The 26,231-nt window shown below is 36.1% G+C and overlaps 1 protein-coding gene and 1 pseudogene across 1 annotated transcript in view; both read right to left on the reverse strand.

Moving 5' to 3' along the window:
* Window positions 1–538: 538 nt before the first annotated feature.
* Window positions 539–26,231, reverse strand: part of ST8SIA6 (ST8 alpha-N-acetyl-neuraminide alpha-2,8-sialyltransferase 6) — a 175,580-nt gene continuing 149,887 nt past the window's right edge. The window contains exons 5-8 of the mRNA XM_090268022.1: window positions 16,277–16,421; window positions 12,782–12,894; window positions 2,202–2,294; window positions 539–1,007 (exon numbers count right to left, since the gene is read on the reverse strand). Coding sequence (XP_090124148.1) covers window positions 539–1,007; window positions 2,202–2,294; window positions 12,782–12,894; window positions 16,277–16,421 — 820 coding nt within the window. The remainder of the gene's footprint in view (window positions 1,008–2,201; window positions 2,295–12,781; window positions 12,895–16,276; window positions 16,422–26,231) is intronic.
* LOC150019654 (large ribosomal subunit protein uL22m pseudogene) lies at window positions 4,901–5,613 on the reverse strand (annotated as a pseudogene).

A 26,231-nucleotide genomic window follows, 5' to 3' on the forward strand; every position in this document is an offset into this window, starting at 1 on the left:
ACCAACACAACTCATCGCAGGGAATGACACAAGTGAATGTAATCAGAAGCAGGCACATTGCCATACAAAGAGAAGGATTTCGTTCCTGAATAATCAAGGGTTTTTTGTTTAAGTACATACTGTAATTTTCTTAAATGCACTCTGAGACGCCTGTCAGAAAAAGAACCCCAATGAGCACTGGCAATTCAGATGCTCTCTGAAGAAAGTTTCCAAGACAGAACACTTTTTGTTATCAGTCTGGTGAGGGTGGAAATTATTATGAACAAGGAGATAGACTTTGAGTCCACACCTCAGGCAAATATTTTGCCGAGAGTTTTCATTGATTTTCACATTTTCCTAATATGAGTTAAATATCCTGGTCCCCATTTTACAGGCAAAAAAATTGAAGATCAGAATGATCAAATGAGTTGCCAAGGTTGCACACTAAGTTTTGGGGCTCCTCCTATTACAATCTACAACTACCAATTTTTGTGTTTGAAAACCTTGTTACTCACCTATGATATTACATTAAAACTATTTTTATTTTAAGTCACTTGGCTTAAGCTATTTCACATTTGTTAAATTGTAACTTGAGGATTCCTTTCACGTGAAGTTGGAGAATCTGTCTGTATTCTTTGGGCATCTCATGGAAACCACGTTTAGGTAATTTGTTGTCATAGTAGTGATGGCTGACAGGTGTGTCCTGTACAGTTTTAGAGAAGGGCCAAAATCCATACAGTTTCACATTCTCACAGAGTTCCACAGCTACACTTGTGATCATCAAACCAGAGGACAGGCGATACTCTGTCACACCTTTAGTTCTCCAAAAGAGGGCAAGATTCCTCAGATACTTGGGGTGGAAATATATAACCTTTTGTCTTGCATTAGATTCCTTCAGTGTGTTGTACACTTTAAAGGAGGCACCAGTGTTGGCCCTGAAGGAAAATGCTGGTAGAAGAAGAAATGCGTCTCCATAGGTTGCAATGTCCTCCAGAAATACTGCTTTCTTTTCCTTTAAGTTCCCATATCTGCCAATTAAAAAAATAATAATAATAACAACAATAATCGAGCAGTGGTTTTGGAAACACAAGGCTAAATATACCACTGGCCAAAAAAACTGAATCATGCATATCACTGTATATAAAAAAAACAAGTCATAGACTCAGAGAAAACTCATAGTAAGATCTTCTAAATCTCAAGGGCTAGGCCTTCATTTCTCTTTCTTAGTATTTCTAGAACTTCATTTCTACTGTCTTGCCAGGTCATACTCTTACTGGATACACATTTCTTATATTTTTTGATCTTCAAACTCAGTAACTTTTTCCTAAGCTTGGTTTTTGATGCTGAAACACCTTCCAAGTTTATAGTGATGAAATGTTTTTTCAAATATAGGATATTCTTAAAATATCTGTACATTTAAAAAAAATCCATTCAGCTGTACAACTTGTGATTTGTGCACCTTTCATACATGTGATTATAAAATAAAAGTTTCCATTAGAAAACCTAAAATATATATACACATCCATACATGCACATGCTTTTAAATTTTCCTCCATATTATGATAGCTCTATATTTTTGATTTAAATAATAATTACACAATTATGTGAATTTTTCAAGTAAGCTTTTGAAAAGGCAGATACAATATCTTATATTCTCTTAACAAATACTAGGATTACTTGAGGTGTGTATTCTACTAATGACTTGATTAAAATAATACAGTAAAACTACGTAAGACTTTTCATTAACCAACAAACGTTTCATAGTGATTACATAATGTAATATGAAGCACGGGAATAACATACTATCCAATGTGAAAATCACATTTTGCTAGCTTCTTCTAAGGCTTGTCCTCTGAAGTTGCCAAATAGATTAAGGTTTATCAAGAAAACACTACCAAGAGAAAAGAATAACACTAAAATTCTGAAACAAAATTGAAAAAAGTAACTTCATTATTGCAAAAGGAGATAAAGAGGCAGTAAGTTCTCATTTGATGAGCAATACTCAGTTTATAAGATTAGAAGTACAACTGGTCATACCTCTTATGAGCCACAACCTTGACAGAAATTCAAAAATTACAGATATATTCTTATATATTTTCCCCAAAAGTCATTCCAACTGTGTTGTAAGTCAGTCTCAGCAATAAGATTGAGGGCTCAGACTAAGAAATATGATAAACAATGAACAAATGTTCTTGAACTGCTTGTAAGTTGGAGGTACTTACTTTAGTCTTATGATACTAGGATTTACAGTCACAAGATTGGTTTTACTGCCAACATCTTTACTAACATTTCCTGTTGTTGGGGGGAGGTTACACCTGAAATTTGGAAGGAAACTATTTTCAAAATACAACTTTAAAAAAAGAGTACATACACACAAATACATGCATACACATGTGATCAATGTCTCTTTTTTTTTTTGAGAAATCATTGCTGTTAAGAGTTCCTCAGAATTCATCTGATTTTCATTGAAACTATTAAGTACTGAACTCTTAGTTGGTTCAATACTGCATAAAGTGTACAAATTTGATAAGTGATTTCAACATTGATTAAGATTTTTATAAGTAACAAACTAGAAATGACAATTAAACTTTGCTTAGCTTTTGAAGAGTTCACATTCCTCTTATTAAAATTATTTATGCTAATTCTTATTTCCACAGTAGTGTGATCACCAATTTATAGATTCTAAAACATTGAGGCATTGTGATGAAGGTTATAGACTCTGCCAGAAACAGAGATTATATATAAAAAAAAATCTCCTGATTCCCATATGGATAGTTTTTTTTCACCAATTTATGTTATTAATAAATAAAATGCTTCTGTTCTTATAATGATGTTTTTATACTGATGTTTTCACCCTCTTTTGAGTACTGATTTGTTTTTAAATTGGAAAACAAGTTAACAATTGTTATATTGTAACAATATAATTGTAATTATATTCCTGTCACACACAAAAATGGAAAGTTGGTTATGACTCTGTAAGTTTCAATTACAGAATTTCAAGTAGACAAATTCTTTAAAACTATACACACAAAAGTAGTATCTGAGTATTTTCTTAAGGAAGGTTGCTTAACGTTCATGTGTTCTGAAGTACAAATGAAGTTGAAATGTTTTATTCCACACTCTACTAAACACACAAACAAATAAAACACACTTCCCACCTTGACAAAAAGGGTATATTTGAAAGTAATGAAATATAACACTTTGGGGAAAATACATATCATAGATAATAGACCAGAAATGACCTCATTAGTAGGCTTCCTACAAAAAATCTACATTCTGGGACAGTCCCATATTCTGTTGAAGAATAAAAGGTTATTTCCATGTACAGTAGCATCAAGGGAGAAGAAAATATTGGGTATTGTATACATACAGTACCATAGGAAAGCTGTTCATTGCCTATTTTTGCTCCCAACACTCATAACTGATAGCTCACAATCTTTTGAAATGAGAAAAAAAGCACTTTCCAGATTGTTTTATAAAATATGAACATGTACAGACAAAATAATAAGTACAGGCTTAAAAATTAAATAAAGTTTAATGATCCCAACCATGTCTAGTGCTCATTTTGCCTCTTACTTTGAAAGGCAAACTTCAAAGGGAACTCTATACGCAGAAAGATATCTGGCATCAGCAGATGCAGAATCTATAAATCTATGCATTTATTTTAAAGTTATAAATTAAGTAGCTAGTGATATTAAAAAAATTTTTTTAAACTAAACTTGTTGGCTTTTTTATATCTCATATTTGCATAAAGTAAAATGGCTGTTTAGGCATGATTCCAGTTGTTTGGGAATTTTAAGTTTATAAAAGGTCTATTACAAGAAAATTATTTATCTTAATGATGGCTTTTTAGTACTGAGTACTTCAATCAAATGGCTAAATCATTGAGGTATTGGCCACTCTAACATTCATCATGAGGAACACATTCAATAATTGTGGGTCTGTTGCTGTCATTACATTCAGCACAAACATTTTAAATGACATTAAAGTGAGGGGGAGACTACTGAGTCAAACAATATTTTTATTTTTTGATTTGTTTATTGTTTTTCAATTACAGTTGTCCCATTTTTCCCCCATTGCTCCTCCCACTTCCACCCCTCTCTCACAGTCAATCCCACCCCATTGTCCTTGTCCATAGGTCATTTATACTAGTCCTTGACTAGACCCTTCCCCTTCTTACCCTCCTTTTGCCCCTCCTCCCTCCCTTGGTCACTGTTAGTCTGCTCCTGTTTATGTGCCTGTGGTTCAATTTTATTCATTTGTTTGTGTTGTTCATTAGTTTCCTGTATTAAGTGAGATCATATAGTATTTGTCTTTTGTTGCCTGGCTTATTTCCCTAAGCATAATTCTCTCTAGTTCCATCCATGTTATCGCAAATGGTAGGAGTTCCTTCTTTCTTTCTGCTACATAGTATTCCATTGTGTAGATGTATCACGGTTTTTTGATCCATTCATCTACAGATGGGCATTTAGGCTGTTTGCAGCACTTAGCTATTGTAAATAGCGCTGCTGTAGACATAGGTGTGCATAGGTTCTTTTGAATTGGGGTTTCAGGATTTTTCGGGTATAAGCCTAGCAGTGGAATTGCTGGTTCAAAAGGTAGTTCCATTTTTAGTTTTTTGAGAAAATTCTATACTGTTCTGCATAGTGGTTGCACCAGTCTGCATTCCCACCAACAGTGCACTAGGGTTCCCGTTTCTCCACATCCTCGCCAGCACTTGTTGCTTGTTGATTTGTTGATGATGGCCATTCTGGTGTGTGAAGTGTTATCTCATTGTGGTTTTTATTTATATCTATCTGATGGCTAGTGATGTTGAGCATTCTTTCATATGTTTGTGGACCCTCTGTATGTCCTCCTTGGAGAAGTGTTTGTTCAGATCCTTTGCCCATTTTTATTTATTTATTTATTTTAAGCATTTGTCTTTAATTATTGTTTTTAGGAAATAAATGGCGAACTATATACACTGTGGAGTCTGAACTCCTCCATCACAGAGTGTGAATGATGGTCTGGTTCCGAAGCTCCTGAATATACTCTTTGGCGTGGGCGACTGCTGTCTTTGGTGCCTCTCGTGGAGGGGGAGGGCCTTCCACCAACTTCACAAAATAATGGCAATAAACCTTCTCCATGACCCCACAGCGACCTCTGCTGTGGTAGCGAATGCATTTCAGGTACTGGCTTCGCCCTGAGGTGGACTCAGCTATGTATAAATTGGATCTGAATTCCACATTGTGGTCTTTCACTGCCATCTCTTGTGCTTCTAAAGGAATCTCCTTAATTATTTGGGCTCCATTTTTGTCATTGAATTCCAGTTGAGCCAAAGCCTGGTCAATGGACATTCCTCGAATCAGCGTGGCCAAGTACCACATCTTGTCTCTGCTGTACTTTATGTGTCGTCGACAATGGTAGATTTCTGCTGGTCTCCGAGGTTCTCCAGACAGTTGTGGAGGATAAACAATTTTATTCTTCTTCTCCCATTTTCCAGAAATGGGAGCACTGGTGTGGAGGTGTGATTGCGGTAAAACATTCTGAGATGAAAGAAGCCCCAAGGCCAGCTTCCCCCTCAGATTCTGCGTCCATAACGCACCCAAACGAACTAGAATTGCCGCCGCCATCTTTCTCCCACCCTCTACGGAAGCCCCCTTTGCCCATTTTTAATTGGATTGTCTGTCTTCTTGGTATTGAGATATAGAAGTTCTTTATATATTCTGGAGATCAATCCCTTGTCTGAGGTATCATCGGCAAATATGTTTTCCCATATGGTTGGTTCCCTTTTCATCTTGCTGATGTTTTCTTTTGCTGAACAGAAACTCTTTAGTTTGATGTAGTCCCATTTGTTTATTCTTTCCTTTATTTCATTTGCCTTAATATATCAGTGAGCATATTGCTATGTGAAATGTCTGAAATTTTCCTGCCTACTTTTTCCTCTAGAACTTTTATGGTGTCATGGCTTACATTTAAGTCTTTTATCCATTTTGAGTTAATTCTGGTGTATGGAGTAAGTTGGTGGTCGTTTCATTTTTTGCATGTCCCTGTCTACTTCTCCCAGCATCATTTGTTGAAGAGGATCTTTTCATTCCATTTGATGTTTCTTCCCACTTCATCAAATATTAGTTGATCATATAAACCTGGGTTTATTTCTGGGCTCTCTATTCTGTTCTATTGGTCTATATGTCTGTTCTTATGCCAATACCAGACTGTTTTGATTACAGTGGCTTCATAACAAAGCTTGATACCAGGTATTGTGATTCTTCCTACTGTGTTCTTCTTCCTCAAGATTGCTGTGACTATTCAGGGTACTTTTGAGTTCCATATAAATTCTTGAAATATTTATTCTAGGTCTGTGAAATATGTCACTGGTATTTTATTAGGGATTGCGTTGAATCTATAAATTGCTTTGAGTAGTATGCACATTTTAATGAGGTTGATTCTTCCCATTCATGAACATGGTATATGTTTCCATTTATATGTATGTTACTTAATTTCTTTCTTCAGTGTTCTATAGTTTTCTGAGTACAGGTCTTTTACCTCCTTGGTTAATTTTATTCCTAGGTATTTTATTTTTCTTGTTACTATAGTAAATGAAATTTTTTTTTCTAGTTTCTATCTCTGATATATTATAGTTGGTGTACAGAAATGCCTTTGATTTCTGAATATTTATTTGTACTCTGCTATTTTGCCAAATCCACTTATTAGGTTGAGTAGTTTTTTCGTGGAGTCTATAGCATTTTCGATGTACACTATCATATCATTGCAAATAATGACAGTTTTACTTTCTCTTTTCCATTTTGGATCCCTTTTATTTCTTTTTCTCATCTGATTGCCATGACTGGAGCTTCTAAAACTATGTTGAATAGGAGTGGAGAGAGTGTGCATCATTGTCTTGTTCCTGACGTCAGGGGGAATGTTTTCAGTTTTTGCCCATTGTGTATAATGTTGGTTTCAGGTTTCTCACATATGGCCTTTATTATGTTGCAGTATGCTCCCTCTATTCCCATTTTGTTGAGTGTTTTCATCATAAATGGGCATTGTACTTCATCAAATGTTTTTCCAGCATCTATTGATATGATCATGTAATTTTTGTCTTTCATTTTGTTTATGTGGTGTCTTACATTTATTAATTTGAGAATATTAAACCATCATTGCATCCTTGGGATGAATCCCACTTGATCGTGGCATATGATATTTTTAATGTGTTGCTGGATCCAGTTTGCCAATATTTTGTTGAGGATTTTAGCATCTATGTTCATCAGCGATATTGGCCTATAGTTTTCCTTCTTTGTTGTGCCTTGACCTCATTCTGGAATTAGGGTAATAGGGGCTCATAGAAAGAGTTTAGGAGTCTTCCCTCTTCTTGAATTTTTTGGAATAGTTTGAGAGGATATGAGTTAGTTCTTCCCTAAATGTTTTATAAAACTTACCTGTGAAACCATCTGATCTAGGGCTTTTCTGTGTAAGGAGGTTTTTGATTATTGCTTCTATTTCACTAGTTGTTATTGATCTATTCAGGCTTTCTGCTTCTTCTAGATTCAGTTTGGGAAGATTATATGTTTCCAGAAATTTGTCCATTTCATCCAGGTTGTCAAATTTCTTCTCATACAGTCATTCGTAATAATTTCTTACAATCCTTTGCATTTCTGTGATATCAGTTGTGATTTCTCCTCTTTCATTTCTGATTTTGTTTATTTGGGTCCTCTCTCTTTTTTTCTTGATGAGGCTGGTTAAAGGCTCGTTGACTTTGTTTATCTTTTTGAAGAACCAACTCCTGGTTTTATTGAACTTTGAATTGTTTGTTTAGTCTCTATGTCATTTAATTCTGCTCTGATCTTAATGATTTCCTCCCTTCTACTCTCTCTGGGCTTTGTTTGTTGTTGTTACTCTAGTTCTTGAAGCGGTCATATTAGATTTTTTATTTGAGATTCTTCTATTTTTTTTTAGGTAGGCCTGTATTGTTATGAAGTTCCCTCTCAGGACTGCCTTCACTGTGTTCCATAGATTTTTGGCTGTTGTGTGTTCATTATCATTTGTTTCCAGAAAGGTTTTGATTTCTTCCTTAATGTCATTGTTAACTCATCCATTATTTAATTGTATGTTATTCATTCTCCACGAGTTTAAATGTTTTTGACTTTTTTTCTTGAAGTTGGTTTCTAGTTTCAAGTCATTGTGATCTGTCTGAGAAGATGCTTGATATAACTTCAATTTTTTTGAGTTTGTTGAGGCTTGTTTTGTGTCCTACCATGTGGTCTATCTTTGAACATATTCCATATGCACTTGAAAAGAATGTATATTTTACTTCTTTGGGTGAAAAGTTCTATATATATCAACTAAGTCCATTTGATCTAGAGTGTTGTTCAGTGCCTCAATATCTTTGGTGTTTCTTTACTTTGAAGAGCTATCCATTGTTGACAATGGGGTGTTAAAGTCCCCTACTATGATTGTGTTGCTGTCAATATCCTTCTTGTAGTCTCTCAAGATTTTCTTTATATATTTGGGTGCTTCTATGTTGGGTGCATATATGTTTACCAGGGTTATATCTTTTTGATAGATTGTTCCCTTAACTATTATGAAATGTCCTTCTTTGTTTTTTTATGGCCTTTGTTATGAAATCTATTTTGTATGATATAAATATTGCTAGTCCTGCTTTTTTCATGTCCATTAGCTTGAAATATTTTTTCATGCCTTCACTTTCAGTCTGTGTAGATGTTTTGTTTTGAGGTAGGTCCCCTGCAGACAACATATATGTGGATCATGTTTTCATATTCATTCCACTATCCTATGTCTTTTGATTGGTGCATTTAATCCATATACATTTCAGGTTATTATTGATAGGGACTTATTCATTGTGACTTTTTCACTTTGAACCTGTGTTCCTCTCCCTCTCTCTTTTTCTTCTTCTTAAAGCAGGCCCTTTAGCATCTCTTGCAATGCTGGTTTGATGGAGTTGTGAAATCTGTTTTGCCTGATATAAGTATTGCTACCCCAGCTTTTTTTTTTTCATGTCCATTTGCTTAGAATACTTTTTTCTATCCCTTCATTTTTAGTCTGTGTAGATCTTTTGTTTTGAGGTATGTCTCTTGTAGACAGCATATATGTGGGTCATGTTTTCATATCCATTTCACTACCCTATGTCTTTTGATTGGAGCATTTAATCCATTTACATTTAAGGTTATTATTGTTAGGCATTTATTCATTTCCCTTTGTATCTATGTTCCTCTCTCTCTCTTTTTTTCTTCTCTTAAAGCATTCCCTTTAGCATCTTTTGCAATGATGTTTGGTGGAGACTTATTCCTTTAGTCTTCCTTCATCTGAGAAACTTGTTATTTCACCTTCCATTTTGAAAGAGACCTTAATCAGTAGAGCTGTCTTGGTTGTAGGCCTTTGTTTTTCATTGCTTGAAATTATTTTTGCCATTCCCTTCTGGCTTGTAGTGTTTCTCTTGAGAAATCAGATGATAAGCTTATCAGAGCTCCTTTGTATGTCATTTGCTGTTTTTCTTTTGCAGCCTTTAGCTTCTCTCTTTGCCTTTAAATGTTGCCATTTTAATTATGGTTTGCCTTGGAGTGGGCCTCCTTGGGTTAATCTTCATTGGGACCCTCTGTGCTTCCTGTATTTGTGAGACTTTTTCTCTCCTCATGTTCAGGAAGTTTTCTGTCATTACTTTTTCAGTCACGTTTTCTATCCCATGCTCCTCTCTTCTCCTTCTTGTATCCCTATGATACAGATATTGTTTTGTTTCATGTTGTCCTGCAATTCTCTTAAGCCCTCTTCATTCTTCGTTAGTCTTTTTTTCATTTTGTTACACTGTCTGGGAATTTTTCTGTACATTGTCCTCTAACTCACTGATCTGATTCTCTGCTTCATTTAGCCTGTTTTTTATTCCTTCTACTGTGTTCTTCCATTCAGAAATTATATTCTTCATTTCTTACTCGCTCTTATTGATAGTTTTTATGTCTTTTTTAAAGCTGGTGTAGTGCTCAGTAAGTTCCTTGTAGCTTCCTGAAGTTTGTTGTAGTTTTCTCTGAGTTTGTTGAGTTCTTCGAGCTTCCTTATTACCATTGTTTTGAATTCCACTTCTGACAGTTTGCTTGCTTCTATTTCATATATCCCTCCTTCTTGAATTCCTCCTTTCCTTTCAATGGGGTGTTGTTTCTTCATCTTCCCATTTTATGTGACTGTTCTTGTTTGTTTCTGCTTCTTAGGTTGATCTGCTTTAACTTCCTGCTTTCATGTTGTGACTTTCTGTGATAGGAGTTCTCTGGGATTCAGTGGTGCAGACTTCTTGATCTCCTGAACTTGATGCTCTAGGGGTGCCCTTTATGCCTTTTATGCCTTTTATTTGGGCTGTCTGGTAGAATTTTGATTTTTTTTGCTGTTGTGTTGCTCTTCAGTGGGTCCTTCCCTCTAGCTAGATGACTGAGAGTCACTCTGCCCACTTCATTTTGTAAACAGTTATTTAGTTGCTGCTAAAACAAAGCCACCTGCCCAGGAAAGAATCCCACACCCACAAAGATATCTTCTACCCTCAATCACCATATAAATTGCTAATGATCCAGTATTAATAAAGATGTAATATATATGAGACTATTATAAGAAAAAAGGAATAAATAAGAGTTAACTAACTTAAAGAAAAATTATTTTTGAAAGGGAAGGGGAGGAGCAATAATAGTAAGTAGGAACAAGGCAATGAGAGAAAGAAAGTAAAATTTATATCATATATTAAAAAGGGAGAGATGAAGATGGAATGAATTAAGAGAGGAGAAATGTGTAGTATTAGGTTTAAACAGAAGTTGTAAAATATATATACATAATGTGTGAGATAACCAACATACACACACACATACACACACACACACACACACACACACACACACACAAAAGAAGAAAGATGAGTAAGAAAAAAGAAAAAAATAAGCCCCAAATTAGAGAAAACATTTCACCACAGCCCTAACAGTAACCTATGAGCTAAGATTAATGTAGGTGGGATGGGAGTAGGAGGTAAAAAAGAAGGAAAGAAAAGCTTAAGAGATGTCTGGAGGAAAGGGAAATGATTTTGAGATGATAGAGGGAGCAGGAATACTTAGAGTGAGGAATGAAAACCAGGCTAAGAAAGGGAAAATTTCAAATTTAAAGTGAAAGAAAGAAAGGCTAGAGGAAGGTACAGGTGGATTAGGAGAGGGGAATGATAAGATTTGAGATTTGAAATACCAGAAGAGTGAAGATCTTTGAATAAAGTTGCAGGAATGTCACAGATTGGTCAAGGTGGGGATAGAGGGAGTGTATTTTATGACTGAAAAAAGAAGAGGCTGGAGAGGTAAAAAATATATAAAAGAAGTGCCAATTGGAAATGAGTGATAGTAAGAGAAAATATAGAATTTAAAACAAAGGTAAGAGGAGGAAATCAAGTGGTAAAATTGATTGAGAAAAGGGAGGAGTGAAATGTGAGATTTAAAATAAACTATAACAAAGACTATTCACTTATAATTCATAGACTGGGAGGATAAAGAATAACTATTTAAAGGATATGTATGAGAAGGTCACTGGAATTATTGTTGCAGTTTTTGTATTTTTTTTTTCCACTTTCTTCTCTTTCTGGAACCACCCTGTTGACTTCAGCTTGTGTCCAAGTCTGGATCTAGGCATCCAAATATCAACTACCAGTGTTCTTCTGCCAGGATCTCTCTCTTTCAATGTTTTGTCACTCTGAATCCACAGTCAGGCTTAAGCACCATGGGTGGGGCCGAGTACTTTCTTCAGGTGGGGCTACTGCTTCCCCTCTGGCTAGTGCCAACAGGAGGGGAGCAATCTCCACAAAGTTTCTCCCAGAGCACTCAAGGTCTACAGTCCACCTCTCACCCCAGCTGGAGCCCGGGGCAAGTGGCGCACTAACTCCCCTTAAGAATCTCACTGCGCCTCAAGCTGTTCCACCCCAGTCGGAAAAAACAAACAAACAAACAAACAAACAAAAATTATTGCCTTATGCCCCTTAGAGCCAGACCCTTCTTTGCCTACTCTCAGCTCTGCTCAAAACAATATTTTTTATTTGCTAAAAAGTGCAACACTGAATCGATAAGGATCAAACGATCTCTTCTGATTTATAAAATCAATGTTCCTGAAATAGGGAGAGACAGATTTCAATTTACTTCTTTAAAAGGTGCATTTCAATTGAAATCCATCCTGCCAGGGATGAATCATCTTTCCTTCAAATTCTGAAAGTGGAGATGCTCTATAACATGTCTTAGGAGTACATGCACACATGGAAACCACTTTTGTTTCTATTTTCACAAGCTGGCTGGTATTGAGATAAACGTTTAAAAAGATCATAATTTAGAAGCTGCATAATTTTTCTTTTTAATTTCAATGATGCTGCATGGCTGTGCAGTAGCTCGTTCAGCGTTTTCCCAAATATTATCTGAAAACAAAACTTCCTGGAAATATTCTTTAAAAATAAAAAAAGGGTTTACAAGGACAGGTGAGCTGAGAAATGTTGGCTTGTAGAGCTCTCTCAGGGAACCATGCTATCCTTAGTGCACTGAAGGCTCTGACAAGTCTTGCATTGCACACCTTCTTTTGCCATGGTTTCACCCAAACTTCTGAAAAGTAAATGATCACAGCACATTTTTCTCCTTCTGGTGTCCACATTCAGAGGAACTGATGATCCTAAAACACTGCAGGGAAGCCTACCAAAATAATTTGTAGACTTACACAACACAGCTCAAAGGTCAAATTTTACTGAGTATCTTTCCACCAACCCTGTAAAATGCCCAACTGGTCTTTTGTTCAACGAAACCAGCTGAACAAGTCTTACCTAAAAACGAAGTCGGATTTGTCTATTTCAGCTCCGCAGAGAGACTTATTCAGAATCCCCCCATTTCCAACCACTGCACAATGATTGTAAGGGTGCTCCACAAAAGGTTGTGACTAGCAGGAAAAAGTGAAAAACTACCATGAACTATCTTTAGTTTTAGAACCATAAACATCATTAGCTTAATTCAAGTACCTTAATTTTTACACATGCTAAGGAAAGAAAAAGAGAAGTAGCAATATCATACAATGTTGGTCCATTTACAACTTATAATAAAAATATCTTTCAAACTTGTTATTCCCTGCAAATATACTACATATCATATACAATACAATATAATAATATAAAATATATTTGTGTATAAAATATAATGCAGTTTATATCACATAATTAAATAAAATGAGAATGGCAAAAATCGCACATTGTGCCTTACCCTCAGGAACATTTTCAGCAAAAAAAGAGGAAAAAATAAAGCAATTGGAAAGTAGGGTAAAATCCTCTATTCTGGGAACTAAAATTAATAGCTAATTTAGCAAAATTTCCCATGCTTCTGAAATAGTTAGACCTTCAGGCTCAATGACGATAGGAGATTTATGCCTGCCATCTCCACAAATGATCAGCCACGGCATTTCAGGGAGGCCTACTCGCTCATATTTCAAATTAATATCCCAGGCCTGAATCTTTTAAATTTTTTCCAAGGACCCAACTTGCCTAGCCTGAAAGATTCCCACTTCCCCCACTCCTCCCCGTTTGAAACATAACTCTTCAGTTCAAACCAACACTTTCCCTTTGCTGATGCCAGCTCATATTCTATAGTGACAGGGTCCTTGTTCACCCATTTTTTCCTTAGCAGTGGAGTGTAAGCCCTCAAGGCAGAGAGGTATTTATTATGTTTAATTGTTCCTCATCTTTCACTGCAGACTAGCACAGTGCCATGTATGCAGTGACTATTAAATAAGTGCTTGCTGGCTCAATGTCTCACCCTGGTGCAGTCCCGGCATTGTGCTGAAGCCCGCTTGCCAGGAGTTTGGGAAAGTCAGGAATTTTGTAAGGTGGTTGTTAAACCATTGGTAAATTAAAATCAGCTATGCTGGGGGGTATTTATACCACTAAACATGGCAAATGCTGGGGCACCCAACTCTCAAAGCCAGTTTGCCAGCACTACTAGCAACACCCAGGGCTAATGTGCTTGTGGGTAATCCAGCAGACCCCTGAATCACTATGATGCTAAATGCCCCTGATGGTGCACCTGGGAGATGTCTAACAAGCAAAGAGAACTCTATTTCAGCACTTCTAGATTTGTCTTTATAAATTAAAAATCATATAGTCCATATTATGCAAGGCAACCAAGTGCATACTAATTAAGGCATTTAGTCCACAGGAGAACCTTATAAGCATTTTACAGATGAGAAACTGGAGGCTAGAATGTGGCAGAGCTGGAACTCAAACCCAGGCAATCTGCACCAGAGTCCATGATCTTAATTTCTACACACTATGCAGCTCCTCACATTCAATACATAAAACGTTAAGTACATGCCTTATTTCTTTATATCTGCAATGCATAGGAGATTGCCGGCTCATAAAATGAATGGTTCCCAAATACCTTAGGGAATTTCTAGTCACTAAATGTCTAGTGTAAGATATCTTCAGACAGTGCTTACTAACTGGTACCACAATGAATTCTGAATTTTATAGATAGGGTAGAATGCAAATATAACCTTTATGGCATATTAGAAAAGATTACTGAGGGAAGCATATCTCCAATTAAGCAGTCAAAATAAGGTATATTTTTCTCTGGCTTTTGGTCAGCTAGGGGAAAACATCTGTATGCTCAGTGTTCAGTTAAGAGTTTCAATAAATTATAAACATCAAAATTCCCTAAAATAAACCTCCTAAGAAAATGTAAATTTGTGCAACTCAAATGTCTGTACATTGCCAGTCTGGTTGAAAACCAACTTTGTTGTTTTCCTTTCCAAGTTACTTAGCAAAGTTTTTGGAGAAAATGACTCCACCACATTTAATCAAAAACATCTACTGAGATGTCTTGCTGTGTTGCCCAGCCGTTCTGAGCTGAGTGCAGCTGAGTGGAACTGAGCAGGGTGGGCGTGTAGGAAGCAAGGTGGGAAAGAGGTCATCTCCCCCAGAAGCTGCACATCCATGGAACCAGGAATGATAAAGCAACACAGAAATGTTACCTAGCTTTGCATTGTTACTGTATTGACTTCATAATTTTCTCCCCCCAATTTAAAAAATCAGTATAAATTTGAGAGATGAATGCTGTTGCTTGCATACAGAATTACCCAGCCTCTGGTAAGTTATTCTTTTCAAGGTGCCAATTAGAAGAAAAAAAAAAAAAAACCCTGCTGCTCCTCTGTTCTGGTAAATCTGAAGCAAGAAAAACACTAGCAAAAATTGCATGAGTGAAAGGGTTGCTCATTGTGGAATGCTCCACAGCTGTCCTTGATCGGAAATATAAATATTCTTTAGTTATATTTCCAATTATTGGTATTTCAGTGCATCATAAGGATATTTTAGAATGCTTTGTGAGTTATTTTTGCCCTTCTTTTCTTCCAGAAAATGTGTAGTATTTTTTCTATTGTTTTCTTTTTATTTTAATTCCTTCCCAGCAAATTGTTCTTCCTTTGAATTGTAATTTCTTTTTAATTGGAGTAAACTTACATGACTAACAATAAACTGGTTGTAAAAAATGAAAGTTTAAAAAAAATTAATTGTAAGAATCTAATAGTCTACAGTTGGTAAATTACACATAGAAAGTGATCCTATTTGACCATATTGACTTGCCCTAATTGCTTTTAATCAAATCAATTACAAAATATTCCTGAGAGTGTGTGTTTCTATGCAATGAAATGTTCTTCATGACAAAAATTATTTTCCCTGACTTTGGACTTACGTTAAGGGACAAGTTTCCTCTAGTAATGATACTGTACCATTAGTAACCAGTTTATTTAACCAATCTGAGATGAGCACATATATGTACTAGGAAGTGTTCCAGGAGCTTGGGATATATCAGTAAACACATGAGGCAAAAATCCATCTATGGGGGTTATGTCTATTGACCAAAATTTCTTACATATTTACTTCCCAAAGATTAAGCACATAAACCTACAGTTCTTTGTGAAGGAATTGACTCAGTCACCCAAACTGATAATTAGAACAATTTTACTCCAGGTGAAAAATGATCATCTTCCCAAGCCCCAGTAATTACTATGCAGAAAGCCCAAGAACCTCATCTCATTCAAGAATGACTCATGGAGACTCAAGAAGAAAGCTTATCATTTAAGATATAAATACCATCCCCTGCAAAGCCACCATGCAATTCAAAATTAACTTTTAAAAATGGACTTCTCTACATATTTTATACAACAGAGTATGGTATTTTAATTAATTAACTCCACATTATTATAAGTTATAACTTGAAGTGAGAGAAAATTCACCTGGAAGGATGACACAAATAAACAACAATAAATCTTTACTCACCACTGGAAACATATTAAAAATGGTCTTTCTAATTAGGATTTCATTTTTACTTTCCACCTCATAACTCATGTTAGTTCCAACTGGAGTGTTATTTTGAGAAACAATGAAGTTTTGGACAGCATCACAACAGGAAGCAAGTTTTGCTCTGCAAAAAAGAAATAATAATAAAAATGAGTCATGAAATAAGATTAAGAGACAAAAAAATAGAGACTATATGGGAAATGCAAAAGAGGAGTTTGCCATATTGACTTTCAGAAGGAAGAGACATCATTCACAAAGATGACATTTTTATTTCATTTCATTCTAACTGACCCTGGATGGTGAAATGGTGACTTGGTAGGATAAAATAGCAAAGAAAGTCAAACAGACTTACACATGTGTAGGGACCCTCTCATCAATAGAAAATATTCATTAACATAATAATTTAAATATAAAAACTTCCTCCTGATGATGTTACAACATTAAAGAGAAAAATGACAAAACACATTATAATTATTTTATAACAATTATAAAGTATAGAAATAAATTAAGAACAGTGTTTCTAATAGTCACCAATATGCAATATGTAATCATTTACTCTGAGACAGATCCAATGAAAAGAATCATTGCAGTGACTTTTTTTTTAGCTCTAGAGGCCTAATTCACAAGTACAAATTATATTTAAAGCATATAACTTTATGTTTTGATATGTGCATACATTGTGAAATAAGCACCATAATAAAGCTTATTAATATATCCAGTACCTCACATAGTTATTCTTTATTTTTTTCATGAACACTTAAAATCTACCCTCTTAGCAAATTTTAAGTATACAACACAGTATTATTTATAGTCACATTGCTATACATTACTACAGTAAATTTATAAGTGATGCAAATTTGAAGTTGCCATTCCTTATATAAAGCTAAGAAAAAATGTCACTCATTACCAAGCTATCTCAAAATTATTACTGTGGAGTGAAACATTATCATTAGAATGAACAACAAGTGAACCTTGCAGGACTTGTCTGAGTTCACCCCTACCCTCTGGCAGGCGAAGTAGAACCACAGGGACTTTATATTATGTTTATATAATTCTGCAGGGATGTAGATACCATAGCATCTCTTGACAATTATTACAGACCCAAGATGGTAGAGGAGTAAGTGGAAGCTGCACTGATCTTCTCCCAGGGCCAACCTATAATTACAACTAAATTGCAGAGAAATCATCTAGAATAAGCAACTGAACACTAGCTGGAGAAAAGCCTTATAACCAAGAACTGACAGAAGAAACCATTTCACCACAACATGACTGGTAGGGAGTGTGGAGATGTGAAAGGGCTGGCTGCGCATCCATGGTGGCTGCTAAAGTGTTGGGGGGAAATTTCAGTCATCAGGGGTTTGTTCTTTCCAAGCAGAGCTCCCCAGCCTACAGCACCAGAGCTGAGAAGGAACCCTGATAACATCTGGCTATGAAAAACAGTGGGGGACTTCCGGCCAAGATGGAGGCTTAGACGGACACGCTCGGTCTCCCTCTACAACTAGAGAGGAATACAACTACTTCAAAACAAAAGATAACTAGAAATTCCAGAAAATAAAACTACACGGAAGCCCAACGTACAAAGTTATAAACCAGCGGCGCCCCTTGGGCAGGTAAGAGTGAAAGGGGGGCGGAGCTGTTTGCGGTGGCGCCAGGGACAGCGGCAGGGAGAGCAGTCTCAGCTGCAGTCGAACCCCGGCAGCTTGCGACCCCAACGCTGGGAAAAGCAGCCACCGCATCACCCCGAACAGTGAGGCTCAGAGGGCGGGAGGACGGATCCCAGTCTCCTAGCAGAATAACTACGGGAATCCATCTTGGACCCCCGCCCCCACACAAAGTGCCACAGCGCTGCAAAATAGGTTCCGGGTAGCCACTGGTTGCTGGGCAGTGACGACAAAGTGCGACAGCGCGGCGAGAAAGGTTGCTGGACCACCGCTGGTCGCTGGGTTGTGATGACAAAGGGCCACAGAGCAGCGAAAAAGGTTGCAGATCTGCACCGGTCGCTGGGTTGTGACGAGTACACAGGCACTGCCCCCTATAGCCGGCCCAAGAAAGCAAAACGCATCTGTCAAAATGAGGCAGACAACTGTAGAAATCCTGGTGGCGCAGCTCACCAGGCAACAGATGAAGAATCTGACAGATGAACAAATAAGAAACCTGTCAGAGGCTCAGTTCAGGGCCATTGTTATCAGGTGGCTTACAGAATTAACAAAAGATCTGGAAAAAGATGAGAAAGAATTGAAAAACACCCATACTGAAAGGAACAAAACCTCATACGAGACAGATGGTGAGGAAATAAAATCCAGAGTTCAAATCCACAAACCAGAACATAGAGAAGGAACAAACAGTCAATCAGTGCAGAGAGAGGAAACGGGAAGCAAGGATGAGAGGATCAGAAACCTCTGGGACAGCTATAAAAGGCCCAACATAAGAATAATTGGTGTGCCAGAAGGCGAAGAAGATGAACTAGAAATTGAAAAATTATGTGAAAATATTATAAAGCATAACTTCCCAAACTTGGGGAAGGAAATAGACTTACAGGTCCAGGAAGCACAGAGAGTTCCAAAACAACTGGACCCAGGGAGAACCACACCAAGACACATTATAATCAAAATGTCAAAAGTTAAAGATAAAGAGAGAATCTTAAAAGCAGCAAGAGAGAAGAAAAGAATCATGTACAAAGGGGTCCCAATTAGACTATCAGCTGACTTCTCAAGGGAGACCCTGCAGGCAAGAAGGGACTGGCAAGAAATATTCAAAGCAATGAAAATCCAAAACCTACAACCACGAATACTTTATCCAGCGAAGCTATCATTCAGAATAGAAGGGCAGAGAGAGTGTTTCCAGGACAAAATAAAACTGAAAGAGTTCATTAGATCCAAACCACTGTTATATGAGATGTTAAAAGGACTGGTTTAGAAAAAGGAGGATCAAAACTATGAACACTAAAATGAAAACTGCATCACAAGAAACAACAACAGAAGCTAGGGAATTGAAACAAAGGCAAACTAAATAGGCAATGAGAGTGGAAAAAGAACTATAGATATGGGAAACATATTGGGGGGGAGGTCAGCAGGGAAGGGGAAGGGGGAAAGGGAGGGAGATGGTATAGGAATTAAGAAACATCGTAGGAAGGAATGGAATAGACAGAGAGAGGTTGAGAAGAACTATATGTACAACCAATGGACATGGACTAAAAGGGGGGGACAAGGGGAGGGAGGGGGCCACCGGGTGGAGGGGAGCAGAGGGAAGGGAAATTGGAACAAATGTAACACTATAATCAATAAAACACATTAAAAAAGAAAAAAGAAAAAAGAAAAACAGTGGGGTTTCTGTCTGCCAGGGAGAGATGGTTGAGACTCAGAGAACCTGTTAAAGGGCCAATGCACGAAATTTCATTTGAAGCCACTTACTCTGGGCTCTGGCACTTACTCAGGGATGTCTGCTTTCACCTCTCTTATTCAACATAGTACCAAAGTCCTGGCCACAGCAATCAGGCAAAAGAAGAACTAAAAGCCATTCAAATTGGAAAGGCAGAAGTAAAACTGTCTTTTTTTGCAGACGACACGATAGTGTACATAAGGAACCCCAAAGATTCCACCAAGAAACTACTAGAACTGTTAAATGAATTCAACAAAGTAGCAAGATAAAAAATTAATACCCAGAAATCAGTTGCATTTTTATATGCCAACAGTGAACTAACAGAAAGGGAAATTAAGAAAACAATTCCAATCACATTTGCTTAAAAAGAATAAAATACTTAGGAATAAGCCTAACTAAGGATGTAAAAGACCTGTACTAGGAAAATTGTGAGACACTGAATTAAGAAATTGAAGGAGATACATACAAATAAGTGGAAGTACATACTATGTTCATGAATAGGAGGAATTAACATCATTAAAATGTCCATGATACCCAAAATAATCCATAGATTCAATGCAATTTCTATCAAGATTCTAATGACATATTTCACAGAACTAGAACAAATATTTCAAAATGTGTATGGAACTACAGAAGGCCATGCATAGCACAGTAACTCTGAGAAAGAAGAACAAAGTTAAAAGAATCATGTTACCTAATATCAAACTATACTAAAAAGCCATAGTAATCAAAACAACATGGAACTGGCTTAAAAACAGTCATAGATCAATGGAACAGAATAGAGAGCAGGATATAAGCCCAAACCTTTATAGTCAATATTTGAGAGAGGAAGCAAGCACATACAATGGGCTAAAGATCATTTATTTTATAAATGGTGTTGGGAAAATTGGATGGATATGTGCAAAAAAATGAAACTAGACCACCTTCTTTCACCACACACAAAAATAAATTCAAAATGGGCCAAAGACTTAAATGTTAGACCAGAATCCATAAAAACCCTAGAAGAAAACATAGGCAGCAAAATTTCAGAGATTGCTCATAGAAATTTTTTATTGGATATATATCCCCAGGCAAGGGAAACAAAAGAAAAAAATAGACAAATGGGACTACATAAAACTAAAATGTTTCTGCACAGCAAAGGAAATCATCAACAAAATAAAAAGCAACCCAAAGAATGGGAGAACATATTTGCTGATACATCTGATAAGGGGTTAATATCCAAAATTTATAAAAAATTTACAAAACTCAACACCAAATAAACAAACGACTCAATTTAAAAAATGAGCAAAGAACCTGAATAGACTCTTCTCCAAAGAAGATATACAAATGGCCAATAGACATATGAAAAGATGCTCGATGTCACTAATCATCAGAGAAGTGCAAATTAAAACCACAAAAAGATACCACCTCACAATGGTCAGAAAGGCCATCATCAACAAATCAACAAACAACAAGTGCTGGAAAGGATGTGAAAAAAAGGGAACCCTAGTGCACTGTTGGTGGGAATGCAGATTGATGCAGCCACTGTGGAAAACAGTATGAATGTACCTCAGAAAATTAAAAACTGGATCTGCCTTTTGACCCAGCAATCCCATTTCTGGGAGTATATCTGAAGGAACCCAAAACACTAATTTGAAAGAACCTAAGTAGCCCTGTGTTCATTGCAGCATTATTTAAAATGGAAGCAGCCCAAGTGTCTATCAGTAGATGAGAGGATAAAACAAAAAGGGGACATTTACACAATGGAATAGAACTCAGCTGCAAAAAAGAAGAAAAATTTATCCTTTATGACAGCATGGATGGCCCTGGAGAACATTATGCTAAGTGAAATAGGCTCAGTCAGAGAAAGATAAATAGCATATGGTTTCACACATATGTTGAATCTAATGAGCAAAATAAACAAACAAGCAAATTAGAGACAGACTCTTCGATAGAGTTGCAGGATGACAGCTAAGGTGGGGGGAGGTTTGGATATAGAGGGGTTTAGCAAAAAGGAAAAAGGACTCATAGACATGGGCAACAGTGAGATGACTGCAGGGGGGACAAGGGTATAAGGGGACTGTATGGTAATGGAAAAAGTACAATAAAAATTTTTACATAAATAACATCCACATGGCAAAAAAAAAAAAAGTAAATGGCATTATTCTTTCAGTATTTTGAAGGTCAATTTTGCAAATTTTATCAAAATTTTAGTAATATATTTTTGCAATATGATTTCATACCTATAAATTTATTATATTAAGATAGTTTTGATATGCCTAACTAGTTTATGTATAAACATAGATTTTACAAAATTTGTATAAAAATTTTTGTTTGGTATTACATATTTATGAGTATTTACTTATGTTTTGTATATGTTTTATAAAATAATGTATTTTTTAAAATTCTAAATATATATCAAACATGTATTGGTTAATTAACTATAATGCATAGTTTTAACACTATTAGCCATTTTAAAGTGTGTAGTAAATACTAATGTACTAACAAGGAAAGATGTATGATAATATATAGTTAAGAAAAAATTAGTGTAAACATTCCCTGGAAAATAAAAAGACTTAGAATAGTTCTATGCATTCACCCATAAATACTCTCTCTCCCTGTGTAGACAATTTTCCAAAATACATTTAACAGAGATTGCCTGTTGTAATGATGTGAAAAAAGAGAGATAATTTTTCCAGATTTTAATCCACCTTGAAGTTGAGATTCTTCCATTTGCACAACCAAACTAGTACTTAACTTAAATCTATTTCCTGTGTTAGCTTTTCAGAGAATCTCCTTGCAATTGAAAATGTAAGTAAGCAAAACTTGAACTTTTCAATCTTAAAGAGTTTTCAAGAAATTCCTCTTCCTTCATATTTTCCTCAAAGGAGCAGTTTTTCGTAATTTTAGTTATTTTGTTTCTCTTTAAAACTTTACTTATTTCTCCATATTATTTAAATATAAACCCTGGATCCAATCACAGCACAAGGGACAGTGACTATTCAGTAAGCTGAACTGACCACGGCAGTGCTTACACCTAGATTCATTCACTTTTTTATCACTTTTTGGTCCCAAAGGGTATACTTCTGTACATGTTCCTACTGAATTTTGTCCCTTTGAAAAAATACAATGCTCGAATCTGTCACAGTCATTTTGACTTATAATCCAGGCCTCCTGAATTCCATAATTCTCAAGGTAAGAAAGTCAGTGGTGCGTTATTACTTGTGCCTTAAAATCAGGATTTTCACAATACTTCTTATCAGTGAACTTAATAAAATAACACATTCTTCTTAATTGAATCCTATAACCTGCTTATTATCCTTCTTTGTATTTCAGAACCTAGAGATAAGCAAAAGAAAAACACTGAAAATAAAATGATACTAGGTAGTTTTTAATTATAAATTTAATTTCATAAGCATTCATGTGACATTGGTAAGCTCATAAGTCCTTACATGTTTTATGATTTCACTTACATGTGCAATCTCAAGAACAACACAAATGAACAAAATTAAGACAGGCTCAAAGATACAGAGAATGTTTTGACGGTTGCTAGAGGGGTAGGTGGTCCAGGGGACCGGGTGAAAAGAATGAAGGGATTAAGAAGTACAAACTGGAAGTCATAAAACAGTCATGGGAATGTAAAGCACAGCATAGAAAATATAGTCAATAATACTGTAATAACTATGTATGGTGCCAACTGGGTATTTGAAATATTGGGAGGTTCACCTTGTAAAGTATATGATTGTCTACCCACTATGCTGTACACCTGAAACTAATACAGAATAATATTAAATATAAACTGCAATTGAAAAAAAAGAAATCCTTATTTGTTTATAATTTTAAATGTCTCTTTTAGGCTGCATTCTGAGAAAAGGTAATGGAATAAATTCTCATTTAGCTTTGATAACTAATTTAATTTCTCTAAGGACAACAAGTGCTTAAAAGAATATATCACACACACACACACACAAAAAAAAACACTACCCAGAGTACCCTTTGCAGTTTTCAATATTAATAGGTTTTGCTCTGAAATTATATTTTTAACATTGCATTATAAAATTTTCAAATCTACAGGAAAGTTAAAAGGATTGGACAATGTGCACTTGAATAACCACCAGCTACCCTCTACAATTAACTTCTTACTCTATTTGTCTTATTGTGTATTTATCCATCAATCCATTGTTGTAGTTATTACAATTCAAAGTAAATTGCAGGTATCAGTACATTTTACTCCTAAACACTTCAGCATGAATATCATCATTTTGTTTATATTTTGGAGTAAAATTTACATACAATAAAATCATAAGTACATTCAATGAATTTTGAAAGATGAATATACCCCCGTTACCCAATTCCTTATATCAAGATATAGAATATTACTAACACCAGAAAATGCCCTCATACCTCTTCCCAGTCTATCTTCAGCCTTCCCTCATTTTGAGGCAACCACATTTGTGATTTTTTTTTTTTACCAAAGGTTAGTTTTGTCTGTTCTAGAATCTATAAAAACAGAATCATACAATATGCATGCTTTTGAGACACTTTTTTCTCTCACCATAAATGTGTTTGTAATTCATGTTGTTGTACGTATCAGCAGTTTGTTCCTGTTTATTGTTGTAGTAGTATTCTATTGCATGGGTGTGACAAAGTCTGGATTAGCCACCTCCCATGTACTTTTAAAGAAATCATTATCAAAAATCAAAGTTAAATGCCTAATCACTCATAATAACCTCCCAGAAAAAAAAGTAGCAGAGTAATTACCCAAAATGTTATTTCTGAAGCCTGCCTTGTTTCACTAACTAATGCGACTTTTTAAGCCTTTATATTCAGTGACAGAATTACAAATGTATGCTCTTTGTCACTTCCCAGTTCATCCATGTGGTAGAGACCCCTGTAAAAACCAGTGTTAGCATAACAAACAAAACAAAATGGAATTTTATCTGTTATCCCATTTCCCATCATCCCTGAAAACAGTCAATTCTGATCCATGGTGACTAGATCTGTTCACAATAATGGGCATGGAAATTGGCCCCCTCTTGTGTGAAAACAGCAAGAGACATTAAGAAATGAAAGACATACTATTAACTAGATGTAATAGTTAATTTTATGTCAACTTGACAGGGCCACGTTGATGCCCATATAGCTGATAAAACATTATTTGTGGGTGTGTTTGAGTGTGTTTCTGGGAGATTAGCATCTGAATGAGTAGACTGAGTAAAGAAGATTTCCCCTACCAATATGGGTGGGCATCATCTAATCCATTGAGGGAATGAATAGAACAAAGTGCAGAGAAGGGCAAACTTGTTCTTTGCTTGAGCTAGAACATGCATCTTCCTCTGTCCTTCTTGGTCATTGGTGCTCCTTGTTCTCAGGTCTTCAGACCCAGGCTGGGTCTTACACCATTGGCCCTCCAGTTCTCGGGCCTTCAAACTCAGACTGGAACTTACACCATCACCTTTGCTGCATCTCCAGCTTGCAGATGGGAGATAGTAGGACTTAGGATCCATAATTACATGAGCCAACCACTTATAATAAATCTCTTTCTGTATATCTATACATACTCAAGTAGTTCTGTTTCCCCATAAAACCCTAACTAAGAAATAATAGTACAGAGCAGTGTGGGTGCAGCTATAACAAATAACGAAAAATGTGGAAGTGGCTTAAGGACTGAGTAGTAAGTGGAAATTGGAAGTGTTTTATATGCATGCTAGAAAAGACCTAGATAATCATGAAAATAACTTTAAAGGTGATTCTGGTAACATCTCAGAAAGAAAAGAGGAGAGCTGTAGGCAAGGCTTCCATCTTCTTAGAGAAAACCTAAGTGATCCTGAGCAGAAGGAACATTGGTAGACATATGGATGGTGAAGGCCATTCTGATAAGTTCTCATACAAAAATGAGGAACACATTACTGAACGACAAAGAAAAGGTGATCCTTCTTATAAAGTGCTAAAGAAGTTGGCTGAATGGTGTTACAATTCTAGTGCTTTGTGGAAGCTGGACCTTGTGAGCAGTTAAATTGATTACTTAATTGAGGAGGATTCTAAGCAAAATGTTGAAGAAGAAGCTTGGTTCCTCCTGTCTGCTTGCAATAAAATGGAAGAAGAGCAAAATGACCTGAAGACAGACCTGTTAATAAAAAGAAAAGCAGTATTTAAAGATTTGGAAATCCTCAGCCTATCCATATGGCAAAAAGGAGAAAATATGCTCTGGAGAGAACACTAAAAGTGTGGCCAAGTTTACACTTGATAAGGAGATTCATATGGGTGTGAACCACAGATTTAATCAGCCACAGAAAAAAATGTCAATTTGAATTGAAGAGGAGTAAAATGGGAAGAAATGAAGAAAAGCTGTTTGACTTCTCGGATTTTATAAGGGTGGGATTCTAGAGCTATTTGACTACAAATATCCACTGCATTCTTCAAGACACGGGCAGAATACCACAAAGGTGATTCAGAGACCAACAGGGCTGCCTCCTCAATTACAAGAAGGGAGACCTACTTTCAACAGGCCACATAGCCTCTGCCCAAAGCCATGAGGGCAGGGCCACCCAAAACTATGGGGATGGGAATGCCCAGC

The sequence above is a fragment of the Furipterus horrens genome, unplaced genomic scaffold (genome assembly GCF_987537825.1).
Source record: "Furipterus horrens unplaced genomic scaffold, mFurHor1.1.pri manual_scaffold_2, whole genome shotgun sequence".
Taxonomy (NCBI): domain Eukaryota; kingdom Metazoa; phylum Chordata; class Mammalia; order Chiroptera; family Furipteridae; genus Furipterus; species Furipterus horrens.